General features: G+C 42.9%; 1 protein-coding gene across 6 annotated transcripts in view; it reads left to right on the top strand.

The window, feature by feature from the left end:
• The window catches only part of CDC14A (cell division cycle 14A), a 172,881-nt gene that overhangs the window by 102,015 nt on the left and 52,543 nt on the right, over positions 1–18,323 (top strand). For all 6 annotated transcript variants that reach the window (XM_082614086.1, XM_082614089.1, XM_082614085.1 and 3 more), the window contains 2 exons: positions 183–413; positions 17,519–17,657. In XM_082614086.1, coding sequence (XP_082470212.1) covers positions 183–413; positions 17,519–17,657 — 370 coding nt within the window. The remainder of the gene's footprint in view (positions 1–182; positions 414–17,518; positions 17,658–18,323) is intronic.

Here is an 18,323-nt window from a genome sequence, read left to right on the forward strand (position 1 = left end):
TTTTTCTCAGTTTTTCAGACTGCTGCTTTTAGGAACGTGCTTCGACCTTACTCTCTCCTGAAATGCGCTTTCCTCCTAAGCTCCATTGAGATTGATCATCTTTATTGTGAAGGGTTTTCGTGTTCCTGGGTTACGTAAGACGAAATGCGTGCCTTTTGCTTACAGCCCCTGCTTTCCTTTAGGTTATCCTCTTCACGCCCCCGAAGCCTACTTTCCTTATTTCAAAAAGCATAACGTGACTGCAATCGTGAGGCTGAACAAAAAGATTTACGAGGCGAAGCGCTTCACCGATGCCGGCTTCGAGCACTATGACCTCTTCTTCATCGATGGCAGCACACCCAGCGACAACATCGTGCGAAGGTTCCTGAATATCTGCGAGAACACGGAGGGGGCGATCGCGGTTCACTGCAAAGGTACGAGCGAGGAGGCCTCGGTGGGCACTGGGTTTCTGAGGGGGTGAGCCAAAAGACAGCAAAACATGTGAAACAAAACCAGTTAGCGGCTTAGGAAACAGATGAGTTGTTTTTAGTTTGAGAAAACTGGAACACAAACCCATTTAAATGACCCCTTCCTAAAGAAAGGATTGCTTGGATGTGGACAGTCGGTGGTGTGCGGCTTTCTGGGCAAGGCGGTTGTTCTGGCCTTACCTTCCCCAACTCACAATCGCTGACACCAGGTGCCACGCAGAGGGGAAATCGCAGCAGCACCGTCGGTAGGCTGGCACAGTTGTCAGGAGGCAAGGGTTGTTTGTTCCCCTTTCTCCTTTTCCATAATTGCCCATCCTTTTTCCATCCTCCTCCACCCATCTGATATTTAATGCTCCCATTTCGTGACCCAGCTATCTGGAGCCTCACTTCGCGCCCGCCCTCTTCCTCTCCCCTATTAGCCTTTTGCATCGTGGAACAGAGTGTCTTACCTGCCCATTGCAAGGGGGCGGGAGCATACCTAACCCTAACCCTGACCCTAACCCTAGGGGCGGCAGCATACCCGGCTCATTGCTAGCTTCCTTGCCACAGGTCTGTTACTGCCTCTTTGAAAGACTGAAAGACTTATGTAAATGCATCTGTGGTCTCCAGGAGTGGGTACTTTGGAACAGGAGTCGCCAGATTTAGCAAATAAAAATACAAGATGCCCAGTTAAATTTGAATTTTAGATAAACAGTGAGTACTTTTTTAGCATGTCTCAAATAGTGCACCAAACATACATTCTGTATTTTACCTGGCAACCTTGCGTCAGCTACTCAGAAAATATGAAATACCATTTGCTCTAAGCCTAGTTGTTGTAGACTCTGAGGAGGCTCGCATGGTAGATTTTCCAGCACGGTGGAAGGTATTTTACTGGGGTCTTTCGTTTCAGTGAGGAGAAATCACTTTGGCCACCAGGGATGGAGCCTCTAGTTCCTCACATGCAGCTTTTCATACCGCCACTGGGTGGTGCTGTTCTCCCGTGTTGAGTCTGAGAACCGGTTTCTGTCGCGTTTTATGCTAATTGTCTGGTAGGTGTTGGGGACTGTACTGTTCATGTGCCTAGTGCTGCTGTAACTGACTTACTCAGACGAGATGGCTTTGGTTCTAACAGAAATTAAAATACCATTTTGTAGGCCCTTGTTTCTATGTTTAAGATTTGAGTAGGTGGAGGTACTTTGCTGAACATGTGAGCAGTAACTGGAAGCTGCATTTTGCGGGAGCCCCGGCGAGGGAAACGAGCTGCACGTGGCCCCTGGTTCGGCGGAGGGCTCCTCAGTCAAGCTTCATCCACGTTGACAGAGCCCCCTCCCGCCCCTCCGTGTTTCTCAGCAGGACGGGGCCCCGACTTGCTGGGCTTCCTGTCTCGGGGGTGCGGGGGGCGTGGGTCTGTTAGGAAGGACTGCTGCTTTCGGTTCTGCCCAGGTCACTGTGGGGTGGCGGTGCTCTGCCTTGCCCCCGAGTGATCCATATGCGCCCTGGCTTTGCCTCTCCATCCCATTTTGTTAAAGATTGCCCAGACCCAAGGAAAAGCCTGCATTTCACACGCAGTCGGCCCTCCGTGGTATCCGGGGGTTCCGCGTCCGCCAAAGTGACTACAAGGGACTTGAGCATCCCCAGATTTTGGAATACGCTGGGGTCCCGGAACCAGTCCCTCGCGCATACCGAGAGACCATTGTATTTCAGCTCTCAGTGGAACTTGAAAGCTAATGGGAATATGGCAGCTGCTAACGTTTAGTAGGAGCTATTCATATGCTTTGTTTCAAAGCTTATTTTTGTGTCATAAAAATCAGTATATTTCCTGGGATTAATTTGGCCTTATTTCCGAATCAATTAGTTTTATGGTTACCAAGGCATATAGTTTCTCTGCCTGTCATTGTCTTGGACTGACAAATTCAGGGGAGGAGAAATGCAAAGCTTTCCTTGAAACTCAGCATCTCTCTTGATATTATTCCTCACCTAACAAACATTGGGAAAATGAAACGCTCTGGTGTTAAACATTCTTGTTACAGGTATTCTCTTTATTATATCCTTGACCTATGAATGTTGACCTTGTAAAGAATATTTTAAGAAATACATATATTTTATGTTGCAGAGGTTTTTATATTTTAATCAGAACCTTTAGCATCGAAGTCAGTTCTTTTATAGGAAGGTCACATTTACAGGTGTTGACATCTTTTTGAGAGTGCTATTTCATTTGCTTCCACTTGTACACACATGTAGGATTCTTTCATAAGGATTACACTTTTGATTTAATTACAGCTGTATTGCTTTAAATAGCGTGCTTAGCTACTATAGGCCTGTTAATTATTTTGACATCTGCCCTAATTAAGTCAGCATAGTTTCCTGGGAATTAAAGCAGCATGGAGCATTTTAATTGAACTATAAGGAGGAGGGAGAGAGACCCTTATCCAATGTCAAATGGACTTTGGTAGCTGCTGAAAAAAAAATGACTTTCATGCCTCAATGTAAAGTACTAAAAATAGAGACAAACTGGAAACATCTTCTGGGAATGTGTGAAATCTTACAATGATTCAATATGTGCAGTTTGCCTTCTGGTTGATAAAAGGAATGGCTATGATTTCGTGAAATTTTCTAGCGCAAATAATCATTAAACAACGGCAACATTGTGATGTTCCAGTATGTGCTTTTTGATGTTCTATAGGAGTTGCAGAAAACGCCTGGAACTGTAAGGCAATCAGTGCTTTAACTTGGTATAAACAGAAGACGTTTCAAAGTCTTCTCTTGCTGTGCCAGGGAGCCCTTAAATTATGAATGCTTTAAAAAATTTGTTAAAGTTTTTATAGAAACTTAGTGAACTGTTCCTATTCTGTTGAACTGTGGTAAGAGCTCCTAACTATTGAGTGCTAAGTAGGTTCTTTTTATAGATCTAAATTATAGACTCTTTTTAAAAGGGGGAAGCAACTTTAGTTTTAGAGAAAGTTGAAAAATTTCTGCACCACCTTTTTTTCTTGGTTGTGAGTGTGTGTGATGAGGAGCGCAACCAAGGGAATGGGCAGCCTCCTGCACAGGGAGGGGTTCAGGGAGAGACAGTGTTGTCTCTGTAGGGAAGGCCATTTTCTCCTCAGACAGAGACCCAAACTGGTGACTTGAAGGAGGACACTGGAAACCAACTGGGCTTCCTGCTTCAGGCTGTCCAGCTGTGTTGTATCAGCATGATTACCTGTAGTCCTGTCAGATGTCTGAGGACTTAACAACTCTGCAGAAACAGAAAATATTTGCTCTGGGCACAAACATGAAGGCAAATAACTCATATTAAAGGAAGAGAGCCCTACTGAGACCATGATTAAGCTTCACTCTTTTCTAAAGAATGTTGTTGTTTTATCTGGGGTAAAATGTACTTCAGATGAAAACAGGACACACACACACACACACACACACACCTCATCTAATAAAATAGTGTAAATATAATTTTTAAAAAGGAAGAGTGAATGGGAAGGGAATGCCAGGCATCCATAAACATGAGCTTGATTGTAATTTCATTTACATTTTTGATATGTATTCTCAACCTCAGGGGATACTGCCCTTAAGGGGGAAAAATTGTTTTTGGGTGGTAAAAAGCATTTTCTTTTTCTGTATAAAGTGCAGATTTATACATGACACATAAAGAAATATGTGGTATGTCTGTGACAGTAAAATTTCATGGGGGACAGTTAGGAAAAAAAATGCCTAGAGAGGCTCTTGGTTGGGGGGGAGGACAATAATGAAGAAAAGGTTGAGAAACACTGACTTAGAGACATGCGTTTTAAAAATTTTCACATTTATGAAGCTAGGATGGATCTTAAAATTGATCGCATACCATAGTTTAATTTTTTCTTAGTGGAACTTAAATAATGGTGTGTGTTACACCGTTAGATGACAGATATCTTAGATTTGCTGAAAATTTGTGTATTTCCAAGTACTGAGGAAATTAGAGAAGATTCTCTTTATTATTTGACTAGAAAAAGCTGACAAAAGGCCCCCTCCTTTTGAGGGAGGGAGGAGATTCCGAAACATATAAAAAACGAAGGCACCAACATTTTCCTAAGTCCTTTTCTAACTAAATGTTTTCATGGATGACATTGTACCAATTTTCCAGGCTAGAAATATCCATTGCCTTTAGCTTTCTCTGTGACCCAATCAAAATGTCTTTCTCATTCAGCTCTTCGTTGTTACCACTGTCTCCCCCGTCCACGCCTGTCAGCCAGCCTTGCTCCTGCCCCAGCCTTCCAGCTCCTCTCTCTGGCTCCCGTCTCTGTCCTTTCCAATCCAGAGGTATGCTGCTTCCTCATCCAGCTGCTTTTATCATGTCACATTCTTTGCCCCCAAATACATGACAGCTTTATTTTGCCCTTTACATTGATTAAAGGCAAAATCAGATTTTTGCATGATACCAATTGTATGTTTATTAGTTGTTGATAATATCATGAATTTCATAATACTTTTTTTTTTTTTTTTTTTTTTTTTTTGCGGTACGTGGGCCTCTCACTGCTGTGGCCTCTACTGTTGTGGAGCACAGGCTCCGGATGCGCAGCCTCAGCGGCCATGGCTCACGGGCCCAGCGGCTCCGTGGCATGTGGGATCTTCCCGTACTGGGGCACGAACCCACGTCCCCTGCATCGACAGGCGGACTCTCAACCACTGCGCCACCAGGGAAGCCCCCATAATACTTTTTAAATGAGTTGAATTTCGTTCATCAGAGGCTCATCTACATGTTTGAGGAGTAATAACACATACATGCAGGAGATGTGCCCTAATCAGTGCTCAGAGAACTTTGCATCTGGATTTGGGGATTCCCAAATAACTCAGCATCTTTGGTGTCCTTGGCCCACAATTGATAACCTGCTTCCCCTAAGTACAGGTTCCTCCACTTAAATCAGAGGTGCCCTTTAATCTGTTTCCTCCACACCCATCTGCCCTTATTTTCTACTCAGCACACACTGACACATTCTCCAGACCAGCCAAGCTTTCCATCACTGTACCCTTTGCTGAAAATGTTCCGTGACCTTCCTATTCTTTAGAGTCTGTTGAAGTCCTTGTCATCAATGACACATTCTTTGAAGACACCAACAGCTCACACAGTCCCTTTCTTTGAGAGCCCAGTTTCAGTTTAAACCTAATTTCTTTGCTTCTTGGTTAATATTCTTGTGTCTACAACTTCTTTGATAACGTGTCGTGGTCAAAATTATATCCTCTACTTGCTTATCTCCTTATCCTCTGAGCAAAGCCCTGTCCTGGGTAGCTTGTAGACAGCAAATAAACATTGGACTAGCTGAATCAAAGGATTAAAAGCAAAGAGCCACTTTGTCGTTCTATAAGAAAAACAGTATACGATAGGAAGAGATTAAGTCGTGGAAAAATAACTCAGCACAGTGTCTTGCTCATGGGTGGTACTTAACAAATAAAAGTTTATAGTACTGAATTTAATTCCAAGAAGCCAGATATGGAAAGATTTAGAAAATGCTTGTAAATAAGCATTAGTGGCTCAGTACTGTATATCTCATGAGGGCAGGCATCCTGCTTGTCTTCCTGTTTCTGGCCCCAGCGTCTGTCACAGCGCCGCATGCTCAGCTGGTCTTAGTATTTGTAGAATGGAGTGACTGAATGGATGAGCCAAGAGTGGAAAGAACTCTGGGACAATCACAGGACCCCTGGGGATTTCAGTCCTGAATACCATATTCACTTGTTATGCTATTGTGAGTGAACGGGTTAGTATCTTTGGGCTTCAGTTCTGGTGTGTGAACAACAATCACCATATTTGAAGACCCTACAGCTTGATCAAATTTTTGAATATTTTGGGAAAGGAGGAAACCAGTGTACATTAAAAAAAATTGTCTAAAATGTAAAATCCTATCACTTTCTTAAAATAGATTTTTATCGCAGTATAATTACGTCACAATAATGTGTTAGTTTCTGTTGTACAACAAAGTAAATCAGCCATATGCATACACATGTCCCCATATCCCCTCCCTCTTGAGCCTCCCTCCCACCCTCCCCATCCCACCTCTCTAGGTCATCGCAAAGCACCGAGCTGATCTCCCTGTGCTATGTGGCTGCTTCCCACTAGCTATCTGTTTTACATTTGGTAGTGTATATATGTCCATGCCACTCTCTCACTTCGTCCCAGCTTACCCTTCCCCTTCCCCGTGTCCTCAAGTCCATTCTCTACATCTGTGTCTTTATTCCTGTCATGCCCCTAGGTTATTCATAACCTTTTTTTTTTTTTAGATTCCATATGTATGCGTTAGCATACGGTATTTGTTTTTCTCTTTCTGACTTACTCCACTCTGTATGACAGACTCTAGGTCCATCCACCTCACTGCAAATAACTCAATTTCATTTTTTTTTTCTTTATGGCTGAGAAATAGTCCATTGTATATACGTGCCACATCTTCTTTATCCATTCATCTGTCGATGGACACGTAGGTTGCTTCCATTTCCTGGCTATTGTAAAGAGAGCTGCACTGGACATTTTGGTACATGACTGTTTTTGGATTATGGGTTTCTCAGGGTATATGCCGAGTAGTGGGATCACTGGGTCATATGGTAGTTCTATTTTTAGTTTTTTAAGGAACCTCCATACTGTTTTCCATAGTGGTTGTATCAATTTACATTCCCACCAACAGTGCAGGAGGGTACCCTTTTCACCACACTCTTTCCAGCATTTATTGTTTCTAGATTTTTTGATAATGGCCATTCTGACTGGTGTGAGGTGATACCTCATTGTAGTTTTGATTTGCATTTCTCTAATAATTAGTGATGTTGAGCATTTTTTCATGTGCCTCTTGGCCATCTGTATGTCTTCCTTGGTGAAATGTCTGTTTAGGTCATCTGCCCATTTTTAACTGGATTGTTTGTTTCTTTGATAATGAGTTCCATGAGCTGTTTGTATATTTTGGAGATTAATCCTTTGTTTGTTGTTTCATTTGCAAATATTATTTCCCATTCTGAGGGTTGTCTTTTTTTTTGTTGTTGTTTTTTTTTTTTTTTTTTTTTTTTTTTGCGGTACACGGGCCTCTCACTGCTGTGGCCTCTCCCGTTGCGGAGCACAGGCTCCGGATGCGCAGGCTCAGCGGCCATGGCTCACGGACCCAGCCGCTCCGCGGTATGTGGGATCTTCCCAGACCGGAGAACGAACCCGTGTCCCCTGCATCGGCAGGCGGACTCTCACCCACTGCGCCACCAGGGAAGCCCTGAGGGTTGTCTTTTTGCCTTGTTTATGGTTTCCTTTGCTGTGCAAAAGCTTTTAAGTTTAATTAAGTCCCATTTGTTTATTTTTATTTTTATTTCCGTTACTCTAGGAGGTGGGTCAAAAAAGATCTTCCTGTGGTTTATGTCAAAGAGAGATTTTCCTATGTTTTCCTCTAAGAGTTTTATAGTGTCCAGTCTTACATTTAAGTCTTTAATCCTTTTGGAGTTTATTTTTGTGTATGGTGTTAGGGAGTGTCCTAATTTCATTCTTTTACATGTAGCTGTCCAGTTTTCTCAGCACAACTTATTGAAGAGGATGTCTTTTCTCCATTGTATGTTCTTGCCTCCTTTGTCGTAAATTAGGTGCCCATATGTGCATGGGTTTAACTCTGGGCATTCTATCCTGTACCATTGATCTATATTTCTGTTTTTCTGCCAGTACCATACTGCCTTTATTACTGTAGCTTTGTAGTATAGTCTGAAATCAGTTAGCCTGATTCCTCTAACTCTGTTTTTCTTTCTCAAGATTGCTTTGGCTCTTCAGGGTCTTTTGTGTTTCCATACGAATTGTAAAATTTTTTGTTCTAATTCTGTGAAGAATGCCATTGGTAGTTTGCTAGGGATTGCACTGAATTTATAGATTGCTTTGGGTAGTACAGTCATTTTCACAATATTGATTCTTCCAATCCAAGAACATGGTATATTTCTCCATCTGTTTACATCATCTTTGATTTCTTTCATCAATGTTTTATAGTTTTCTGAGCACAAGTCTTTTGCCTCCTTAGGCAGGTTTGTTCCTAGGTATTTTATTCTTTTTGTTGCAGTGGTAAATGGGAGTGTTTCTTTAATTTCTCTTTCTGATTTTTCATTGTTGGTGTATAGGAATGCCAGAGATTTCTGTGCATTACTTTTTTATCCTGCAACCTTATCAAATTCATTGATTAGTGGTAGTAGTTTCCTGGTGGCATCTTTAGGTTTTTCTGTGTATAGTATCATGTCATCTGCAAACAGTGACAGTTTTACTTCTTCTTTTCCAATCTGTATTCCTTTTATGTCTTTTTTTCCCTCTGATTGCTGTGGCTAGGACTTCCAAAACTATGTTGAACAAGAGTGGCGAGAGTGGACATCCTTGCCTTGTTCCTGATCTTAGTGGAAATGCTTTCTGTTTTTCACCATTAAGTATGATGCTTGCTGTGGGTTTGTCATATATGGCCTATATTATGTTGAGGTAGGTTCCCTCTCTGCCCATTTTCTGGAGAGTTTTTATCATAAATGGGTGTTGAATTTTGTCGAAAGCTTCTTCTGCATCTATTGAGATGATCATGTGGTTTTTATTCCTTAATTTGTTAATATGGTGTGTCACATTGATTGATTTGCGTATATTGAAGAATCCTTGCATCCCTGGGATAAATCCCACTTGATCATGGTGTATGATCTTTTTAATGTGCTGTTGGATTCTGTTTGCTAGTATTTTTTTTTTTACATCTTTATTGGAGTATAATTGCTTTACAATGGTGTGCTAGTTTCTGCTTTATAACAAAATGAATCAGTTATACATATACATATATTCCCATATCTCTTCCCTCTTGTGTTTCCCTCCCTCCCACCCTCCCTATCCCACCCCTCTAGTCGGTCACAAAGCACTGAGCTGATCTCCCTGTGCTATGCGACTGCTTCCCACTAGCTATCTATTTTACATTTGGTAGTGTATATATGTCCATGCCAATCTCTTGCTGTGTCACAGCCTACCCTTCCCCCTCCCCATATCCTAAAGTCCATTCTCTAGTAGGTCTGTGTCTTTATTCCTGTCTTACCCCTACTTTCTTCATGACATTTTTTTTCTTAGATTCCATATATATGTGTTAGCATACGGTATTTGTCTTTCTCTTTCTGACTTACTTCACTCTGTATGACAGACTCTAGGTCCATCCACCTCACTACAAATAGCTCAATTTCGTTTCTTTTTATGGCTGAGTAATATTCCATTGTATATATGTGTCACATCTTCTTTATCCATTCATGTGTTGATGGACACTTAGGTTGCTTCCATGTCCTGGCTATTGTAAAGAGAGCTGCACTGGACATTTTGGTACATGACTGTTTTTGAATTATGGTTTTCTCAGGGTATATGCTCAGTAGTGGGATTGCTGGATTAGTATGGTAGTTCTATTTTTAGTTTTTTAAGGAACCTCCATACTGTTCTCCATAGTGGCTGTATCAATTTACATTCCCACCAACAGTGCAGGAGTGTTCCATTTTCTCCACACTGTCTCCAGCATTTATTGTTTCTAGATTTTTTGATGATGGCCATTCTGACTGGTGTGAGATGATATCTCATTGTAGTTTTGATTTGCATTTCTCTAATGATTAATGATGTTGAGCATCTTTCATGTGTTTGTTGGCAATCTGTATATCTTCTTTAGAGAAATGTCTATTTACAGCTTCTGCCCATTTTTGGATTGGGTTGTTTGTTTTTTTGATATTGAGCTGCATGAGCTGCTTGTAAATTTTGGAGTTTAATCCTTTGTCAGTTGCTTCATTTGCAAATATTTTCTCCCATTCTGAGCATTGTCTTTTGGTCTTGTTTATGGTTTCCTTTGCTGTGCAAAAGCTTTTAAGTTTCAGTATGTCCCAATGTTTATTTTTGTTTTTATTTCCATTTCTCTAGGAGGTGGGTCCAAAAGGATCTTGCTGTGATTTATGTCATAGAGTGTTCTGCCTATGTTTTCCTCTAAGAGTTTGATAGTGTCTGGCCTTACATTTAGGTCTTTAATCCATCTTGAGTTTATTTTTGTGTATGGTGTTAGGGAGTGTTCTAATTTCATACTTTTACATGTCCCTGTCCAGTTTTCCCAGCACCACTTATTGAAGAGGCTGTCTTTTCTCCACTGTATATTCTTGCCTCCTTTATCAAAGAGAAGGTGACCATATGTGCGTGGGTTTATCTCTGGGCTTTCTATCCTGTTCCACTGATCTATATTTCTGTTTTTGCACCAGTACCATACTTTTTTGATTACTGTAGCTTTGTAGTATAGTCTGAATTCAGGGAGCCTGATTCCTCCAGCTCCATTTTTGTTTCTCAAGATTGCTTTGGCTATTCGGGGTCTTTTGTGTTTCCATGCAAATTGTGAAATTTTTTGTCCTAGTTCTGTGCAAAATGCCAGTGGTAGTTTGATAGGGATTGCATTGAATCAGTAGATTGCTTTGGGTAGTAGAGTCATTTTCACAATGTTGATTCTTCCACTCCAAAAACATGGTATATCTGTCCATCTGTTTGTATCAGCTTTAATTTCTTTCATCAGTGTCTTATAATTTTCTGCATAGAGGTCTTTTGTTTCCTTAGGTAGGTTTATTCCTAGGTATTTTATTCTTTTTGTTGCAGTGGTAAATGGGAGTGTTTTCTTAATTTCACTTTCAGATTTTTCATCATTAGTGCATAGGAATGCAAAAGATTTCTGTGCATTAATTTTGTATCCTGCTACTTTACCAAATTCATTGATTAGCTCTAGTAGTTTTCTGGTAGCATCTTTATGATTCTTTATGTATTGTATCATGTCATCTGCAAACAGTGACAGCTTTACTTCTTCTTTTCCGATATGGATTCCTTTTATTTCTTTTTCTTCTCTGATTGCTGTGGCTAAAACTTCCAAAACTATGTTGAATAATCGTGGTGAGAGTGGGCAACCTTGTCTTGTTCCTGATCTTAGAAGAAATGGTTTCAGTTTTTCACCATTGAGGACGATGTTGGCTGTGGGTTTGTCATATATGGCCTTTATTATGTTGAGGAAAGTTTCCTCTATGCCTATTTTCTGGAGAGTTTTTATCATAAATGAGTGTTGAATTTTGTCAAAAGCTTTCTCTGCATGTATTGAGATGATCATATGGTTTTTCTCCTTCAATTTGTTAATATGGTGTATTACATTGATTGATTTGCATATATTGAAGAAACCTTGCATTCCTGGGATAAACCCCACTTGATCATCATGTATGATCCTTTTAATGTGCTGTTGGATATTCTGTTTGCTAGTATTTTGTTGAAGATTTTTACATCTATGTTCATCAGTGATATTGGCCTGTAGTTTTCTTTCTTTGTGACATCTGTGTCTGGTTTTGGTATCAGGGTGTTGGTGGCCTCATAGAATGAGTTTGGGAGTGTTCCTCCCTCTGCTATATTTTGGAAGAGTTTAAGAAGGATACGTGTTAGCTCTTCTCTAAATGTTTCATAGAATTCAGCTGTGAACCCATCTGGTCCTGGGCTTTTGTTTGTTGGAAGAGTTTTAATCACAGTTTCTATTTCAGTGCTTGTGATTGGTCTGTTCCCGTTGTTTTTGGTGTCTGTCCCCAGTGGCTAAAGTTGGTTCAGTGGGTTGTGTAGGCTTCCTGGTGGAGGGGACTAGTGCCTGTGTTCTGGTGGATGAGGCTGGATCTTGTCTTTCTGGTGGGCAGGTCTGTGTCTGGTGGTGTGTTTTGGGGGTGTCTGTGGCCTTATGATGATGTTAGGCAGCCTGTCTGCTAATGGATGGGGTTGTGTTCCTGTCTTGCTAGTTGTTTGGCATAGGGTGTCCAGCACTGTAGCTTGTTGGTCGTTGAGTGGTGCTGGGTGTTGGTGTTGAGATGGAGATCTCTGGGAGATTTTTGCTGTTTTATATTACGTGGAGCTGCGAGGTCTGTTGTGGACCAGTGTCCTGAAATTGGCTCTCTGACCTCAGAGACACAGCCATGATGTCTGGCTGGAGCACCAAGAGCCTGTCATCCACACAGCTCAGAATAAAAGGGGGAAAAAAGAGAAAGAAAGAAAGAAGAAGGTAAAATAAAATAAAGTTATTAAAACAAAAAATAATTATTAAAAAAATTTTAAGAAATAAAAACATAAAAAAAGAAAGTAGAGAGCAACCAAACCAAAAAACAAATCCACCAATGATAACAAGTGCTAAAAACTATACAAAAAAAAAAAAATGGACACACAGAACCGAGGACAAATGGTAAAAACAAAGCTATATAGACAAAATCACAGACAGAAGCATATGCATACACCCTCACAAAAAGAGAAAAAGGGAAAAAATACATATATCATTGCTCCCAAAATCCATCTCCTCAATTTGGGATGATTTGTTGTCTATTCAGGTATTCCACAGATGCAGGGTACATCAAGTTGAACGTGGAGATGTAATCCGCTGCTCCTGAGGCTGCTGGGAGCAATTTCCCTTTCTCTTCTTTGTTCGCACAGCTCCTGGGGTTCAGCTTTGGATTTGGACCCGCCTCTGCGTGTAGGTCGCCTGAGGGCGTGTTCTTCGCTCAGACAGGATGGCATTAAAGGAGCAGCTGATTCAGGAGCTGTGGCTCACTCAGGCCGGGGGGAGGGAGGGGTACGGAGTGTGGGGCGAGCCTGCGATGTTGCACCAGCCTCAGGCGTGCTGTGTATTCTCCCGGGGAAGTTGTTCCTGGATCATGGGACCCTGGCAGTGGCGGGCTACACAGGCTCCTTGGAGGGGAGGTGTGGACAGTGACCTGTGCTTGCACACAGGCCTCTTGGCGGCGGCAGCAGCAGCCCCAGCGTCCCACGCCTGTCTCCGGGGTTCGCGCCATTAGCCGCAGCTCGCGCCCGTCCCTGGAGCTCCTTTAAGCGGCGCTCTTAATCCCCTCTCCTCGCGCACCAGGAAACAAAGAGGGAAGAAAAAGTCTCTTGCCTCTTCGGCAGGTCCAGACGTTTCCCTGGACTCCCTCCCGGCTAGCTGTGGCTCATTAACCCCTTCAGGCTGTGTTCACGTCGCCAACCCCAGTCCTCTCCCTGCGCTCCGACCAAAGCCCGAGCCTCAGCTCCCAACCCCGCCCGCCCCAGCGGTTGAGCAGACAAGCCTCTCGGGCTGGTGAGTGCCAGTCGGTCCGCACCGGTCCTCTGTGTGGGAATCTCTCCGCTTTGCCCTCCGCACCCCTGTTGCTGTGCTCTCCTCCGTGGTTCTGAAGCTTCCCCCCTCCGCCACCCGCAGTCTCCGCCCGTGAAGGGGCTTCCTAGTGTGTGGAAACCTTTCCTCCTTCACGGCTCCCTCCCACTGGTGCAGGTCCCATCCCTATCCTTTTGTCTCTGTTTATTCTTTTTTCTTTTGCCCTACCCATGTATGTGGGGAGTTTCTTGCCTTTTGGGAAGTCTGAGGTCTCCTGCCAGCGTTCAGCAGGTGTTCTGTAGGAGTTGTTCCACATGTAGATGTATTTGTGGGGAGGAAGGTGATCTCCACGTCTTACTCTTCTGCCATCTTGAAGCTCCTCTCATTCTCCTTAAGTATATTCTGCCACTGCCCTCTGGACTGCAGAGTTTCCTCTGAAAAATCGGTTGATAACCTTATGGGGATTCCTTTGTGTGTTATTTTTTGTTTTTCCCTTTCTGCTTTTAATATTTTTTCTTTGAACCTAATTTTTGTTAGTTTGATTAGTATGTGTCTTGGTGTGTTTTTTCTAGGGTTTATCCTGTATGGGACTCTCTGTGCTTCCTGGACTTGGGTGACTATTTCCTTTCCCATGTTAGGGAAGTTTTCAAATAAAATCTCTTCAAGTATTTTCTCAGACCCTTTCTTTTTCTCTTCTTCTTCTGTGACCCCTCTAGTTCAAATGTTGGTGCGTTTAGTGTTGCTCCAGAGGTCTCTGATATTGTCCTCAATTCTTTTCATTCTTTTTTCTTTATTCTGCTCCTTGCAGGTATTTCCATCATTTTGTCTTCCAGCTCACTTATTCGTTCTTCTGCCTCAGTTATTCTGTTATTGATTCCTTCTAGTGTATTTTTTCATTTCAGTCATTGTGTTGTTCATCTCTGTTTGTTTGTTCTTTAGTTCTTCTAGATCTTGTTAAACATTTCTTGTAATTTCTCAATCTGTGCCTCCATTCTATTTCCAAGATTCTGGATCATCTTTACTATCATTGCTCTGAATTCTTTTTCAAGTAGATTGCCTATTTTCTCTTCATTTATTTGGTCTTGTAGGTTTTTCCCTTGCTCCTTCATCTGTGACATCCTTTTTTCTGTCTCTTTTTTTTTGTTATGAGTGGGATTGTGTTCCTGTCTTACTGATTGTTTGGCCTGAGGCTTCCAACACTGGAGTTTGTAGGCTATTGTGTAGAGCTAGGTCTTGGTGCTGAGATGAGGAACTTTGTGAGACCTCATTCTGATGAATATTCCCTGTGGTCTGAGGTTCTCTGTTTGTCCAGTGGTTCAGACTCAGAGCTCCCACAGCAGGAGCTTTGGCCTGACCCCCAGCTCATGAACCAAGATCCTGCAAGTTGCATGGGATGGCAAAAAAAAAAGAGAACAATAACAAAGTAAAAAATAAAATTAGATTAGGAAACTGACAGATATGTTAGAAAGAATATAAAAATAAAAATATAGATGAATCAACAACTGGAAGGTACATCAGTACCACAATAGTGAAAAAGAGGAGGAGGGAAAAGAAAAAAAAATAAATGAAGGGGGAAAAGGCCTTGGCTGTGGAGGGCAGGGCCTAAGCAAGGGCAAGGTTTGGGTGGTGGGTAGGGCCAATGCTCAGGACCCACAGGGCTGGAAAAAGCCCTGGGGGCTGTGGGGGGTGGGGCTTAGGCTCAAGGAACAGAAGGGGCCCAAGTGTGCCCCCCACCCCTGGTCTCAGAGAGCAGGGGGCCTCACCTGGGAGGCCAGCAGGCTTCCTGGGCCTCAGTGGGTGGGGCAGACGCCCTCGTCTCCTCTCCTGCTCCTCCGGTCTGGGAGGGCTCCTCCTGCCTGCCTCTCCTGATCTCCCCGGCCTCCCTCCTATGCCCCCAGTGGGGGGGGCAGCCTTGGAGTGCAGGGAACTGGCCTAGGAGCTCAGCAGCCTCCCCAGGCCCGAGTGGGCAGGGCAATTGTCCTTCGCACTTCTCCCACTCCTCCCAGATGCCTCCTCCCGCCTGCCTCTCCTGATCTCCCCAGCCTCTTTCTTATGGCCCCAGGACCCACGTGGCCTTGATGGGGCTTTGGAGAGGGGGTACAAGCTTGGGAACTCAGCAGGCTCCCTGGAGGGCCAGGCGATCTCCCTCCATTCCTCTCCCGCTCTTCCTGGAGAGTCCCTCCTGCCTGCCTCTCCTGATCTCCCTGGCCTCAGGGGCACCGATCCTGTCTGGCCTCCACTTCTGCTCCCCCCTCAGTCCCCCCACGTCCTACTGGTTCACTTGAGGGTTCCTCCCATCTCCTTGGGCTTCAGAGTCCCCCACTGGCAGCCGGCAGGTGCCCTAATTGTGGGGAGACGCTAACTCCGCATCTTCCCACACCGCCATCTTCATCCTATCACTTTTGTTTCTCTGGAGAGAGAGAAAAAAAATCACAATTTGTAAAAACACTTTGAAGGACATTTTGATCATGATAGTAACCAATACATCCTTGAAAATCATTTCTAATTATATTAATTTCTCCTACATAACAGAAATTGGGTTCAACATAAGAAATATGTTGACACAAAAGTTTCCAAAAAATGTAAGAGCCTCAAGAAAGGAAACTTGAGCACTTCTGTTGGCTTGATTCTTAGTGGATTGTGTTCTCTCATAAGGGCCAGGACCATGTCTGTTTTATTCGTCACCTTATCCCCAGCTTCTAGCACAGTACCTGGCAGGTAGTAGCTGCTCCATCAATACCTATTGGCTGAGGAAATAATGAAATCCTGGTCTCTGAAGGAGTTACATAAAGGTTAGGACCACCTGGTGGAGATAGTATTGAAACAGTCATGAGTTAGGCAGCTAATGGGGCCTGATGATGCTTATGGTGTCTTCTTACTTTGATTCTATAATTCCTTATTCTACGATAAAAAACCTCACCATTTAAATAGGCTTAAAAAAATGACCATGGTAATATAATCAGTTACACTACTGACTCAGAGTCACACACACAAAGTGTTTTTTTAAAAATTAATTAATTAATTATTTTTTTGGTTGCATTGGGTCTGCTGTGTGTGGGCTTTATCTAGTTGCAGCGAGCGGGGGCTACTCTTTGTTGCAGTGCGCAGGCTTCTTGTTGCGGTGGCTTCCCTTGTTGAAGAGCACAGGCTCTAGGTGCATGGGCTTCAGTAGTTGTGGCACGTGGGCTCAGTAGTTGTGGCGCACAGGCTTAGTTGCTCCGTGGCATGTGGGAGCTTCCTGGGCCATGGCTTGAACCCATGTCCCCTGCATTGGCAGGTGGATTCTTAACCACTGCGCCACCAGGGAAGTCCACAAACTGTTAACTGAAGGTTCATCTTAGCCTGGGCTGGAGCTAAGGATGGGGAGCATGGGGACTCCTGACAGCTGATATTTTTTTTAAGTTAGTTTATATATTTTAAAAAAATTATTTATTTACTTTTGGCTGAACTGGCTCTTTGGTGTGGCGCACGGGCTTCTCTAGTTGCGGTACGTGGGCTTAGTTGCGGCGAAATGTGGGATCTTAGTTCCCCAACCAGGGATCGAACCTGGGTCCCCCTGCATTGGGAGCATGGAATCTTAACCACTGGACTGCCAGGGAAGTCCCTGGCAGCTGATATTTTGCAAGTGCTTGTCTGGAACCAGTATTGCCTTAACAATGTTCACAATGACAGTCATTCTCAAAGGCTCTCGGGGGTTGAACTCTCCATAGTTTTCAAGATCCTTGCTCTGATTTTTATATATATTTTTACATACGTTTATTTTGATCATATGATCTATTTTTAAAAAATTTCTTGAGTTAGAATTATCTTTCAACCCCCCCCCACCCCCGATCATGAAAAAGTATTACATTATTGCCTGGGTTTAAAAATCTTGTATTATATTTGAAACCATAGCAACTTCTGGACAGGGTTTAATTTCAGTGTTTTTGTGGGTGCATTTGCTGTATTTTGTATTTCATGTTGTGTTTCCCTCTCTTACAGCTGGTCTTGGAAGAACAGGGACCTTGATAGCCTGTTATGTCATGAAACACTACAGGTTTACACACGCGGAAATAATTGCTTGGATCAGAATATGCCGGCCCGGCTCTATTATAGGACCCCAGCAGCACTTCCTGGAAGAGTGAGTATAGTGTCTTCATTATCACATGATGTTCTTGTTCCTGATTATTTCTGCTGCTTGTTCCCTGGTTGTGGACTATGTCAAGCCCGTGGTTGTGAAATGGCTGCATTGTTAGAGAAGGCTGTACCTCTAATGGAACGTTGTTGATTTGACAGCTAATGCATTCTAACTTTGTACCTTTTATATTTCTTAGATCAGGTGAGAGTGAGAAGAAAATCACAGAGCCATCTCTGCCTACCTTTTTTCTGTCATTTTCTATGTGTGATCTGGCTACAGTGCAATTTTCTTATGTCAGCCCACTTGGCACTTTTCATTCTTTTTTTTTGTTTGCACATCTAAAAGCAGAATGAGAAAAAACACACTACAGAGGTCAGTCCGGGATTTCGATGACATTGCCGCTCCTCTGGCAACTAACTAAGCTGTTCGGGTAGCTGCAACTTATGAGTTACCAAGGAAGAAATAAAGAAGACTGGGTTTTAGTCCTGGCTATACCACTAACTAGCTTTATGACCATTATTTAGAAGAATACTTATAAATTCCTTCTTTCGTCTGTTCACGTACTCATTCATTAACTATTTGTCAAACCCCAGCCTGCAAGGCGGAGAGGTTTAACCTATTAGAGTACAATCCTTTCTGATTTCCCCTTAAAATTTCAGAAATTACCAT

This window comes from Mesoplodon mirus (genome assembly GCF_964341445.2).
Source record: "Mesoplodon mirus genome assembly, chromosome: 3".
Taxonomy (NCBI): Eukaryota; Metazoa; Chordata; class Mammalia; order Artiodactyla; family Ziphiidae; genus Mesoplodon; species Mesoplodon mirus.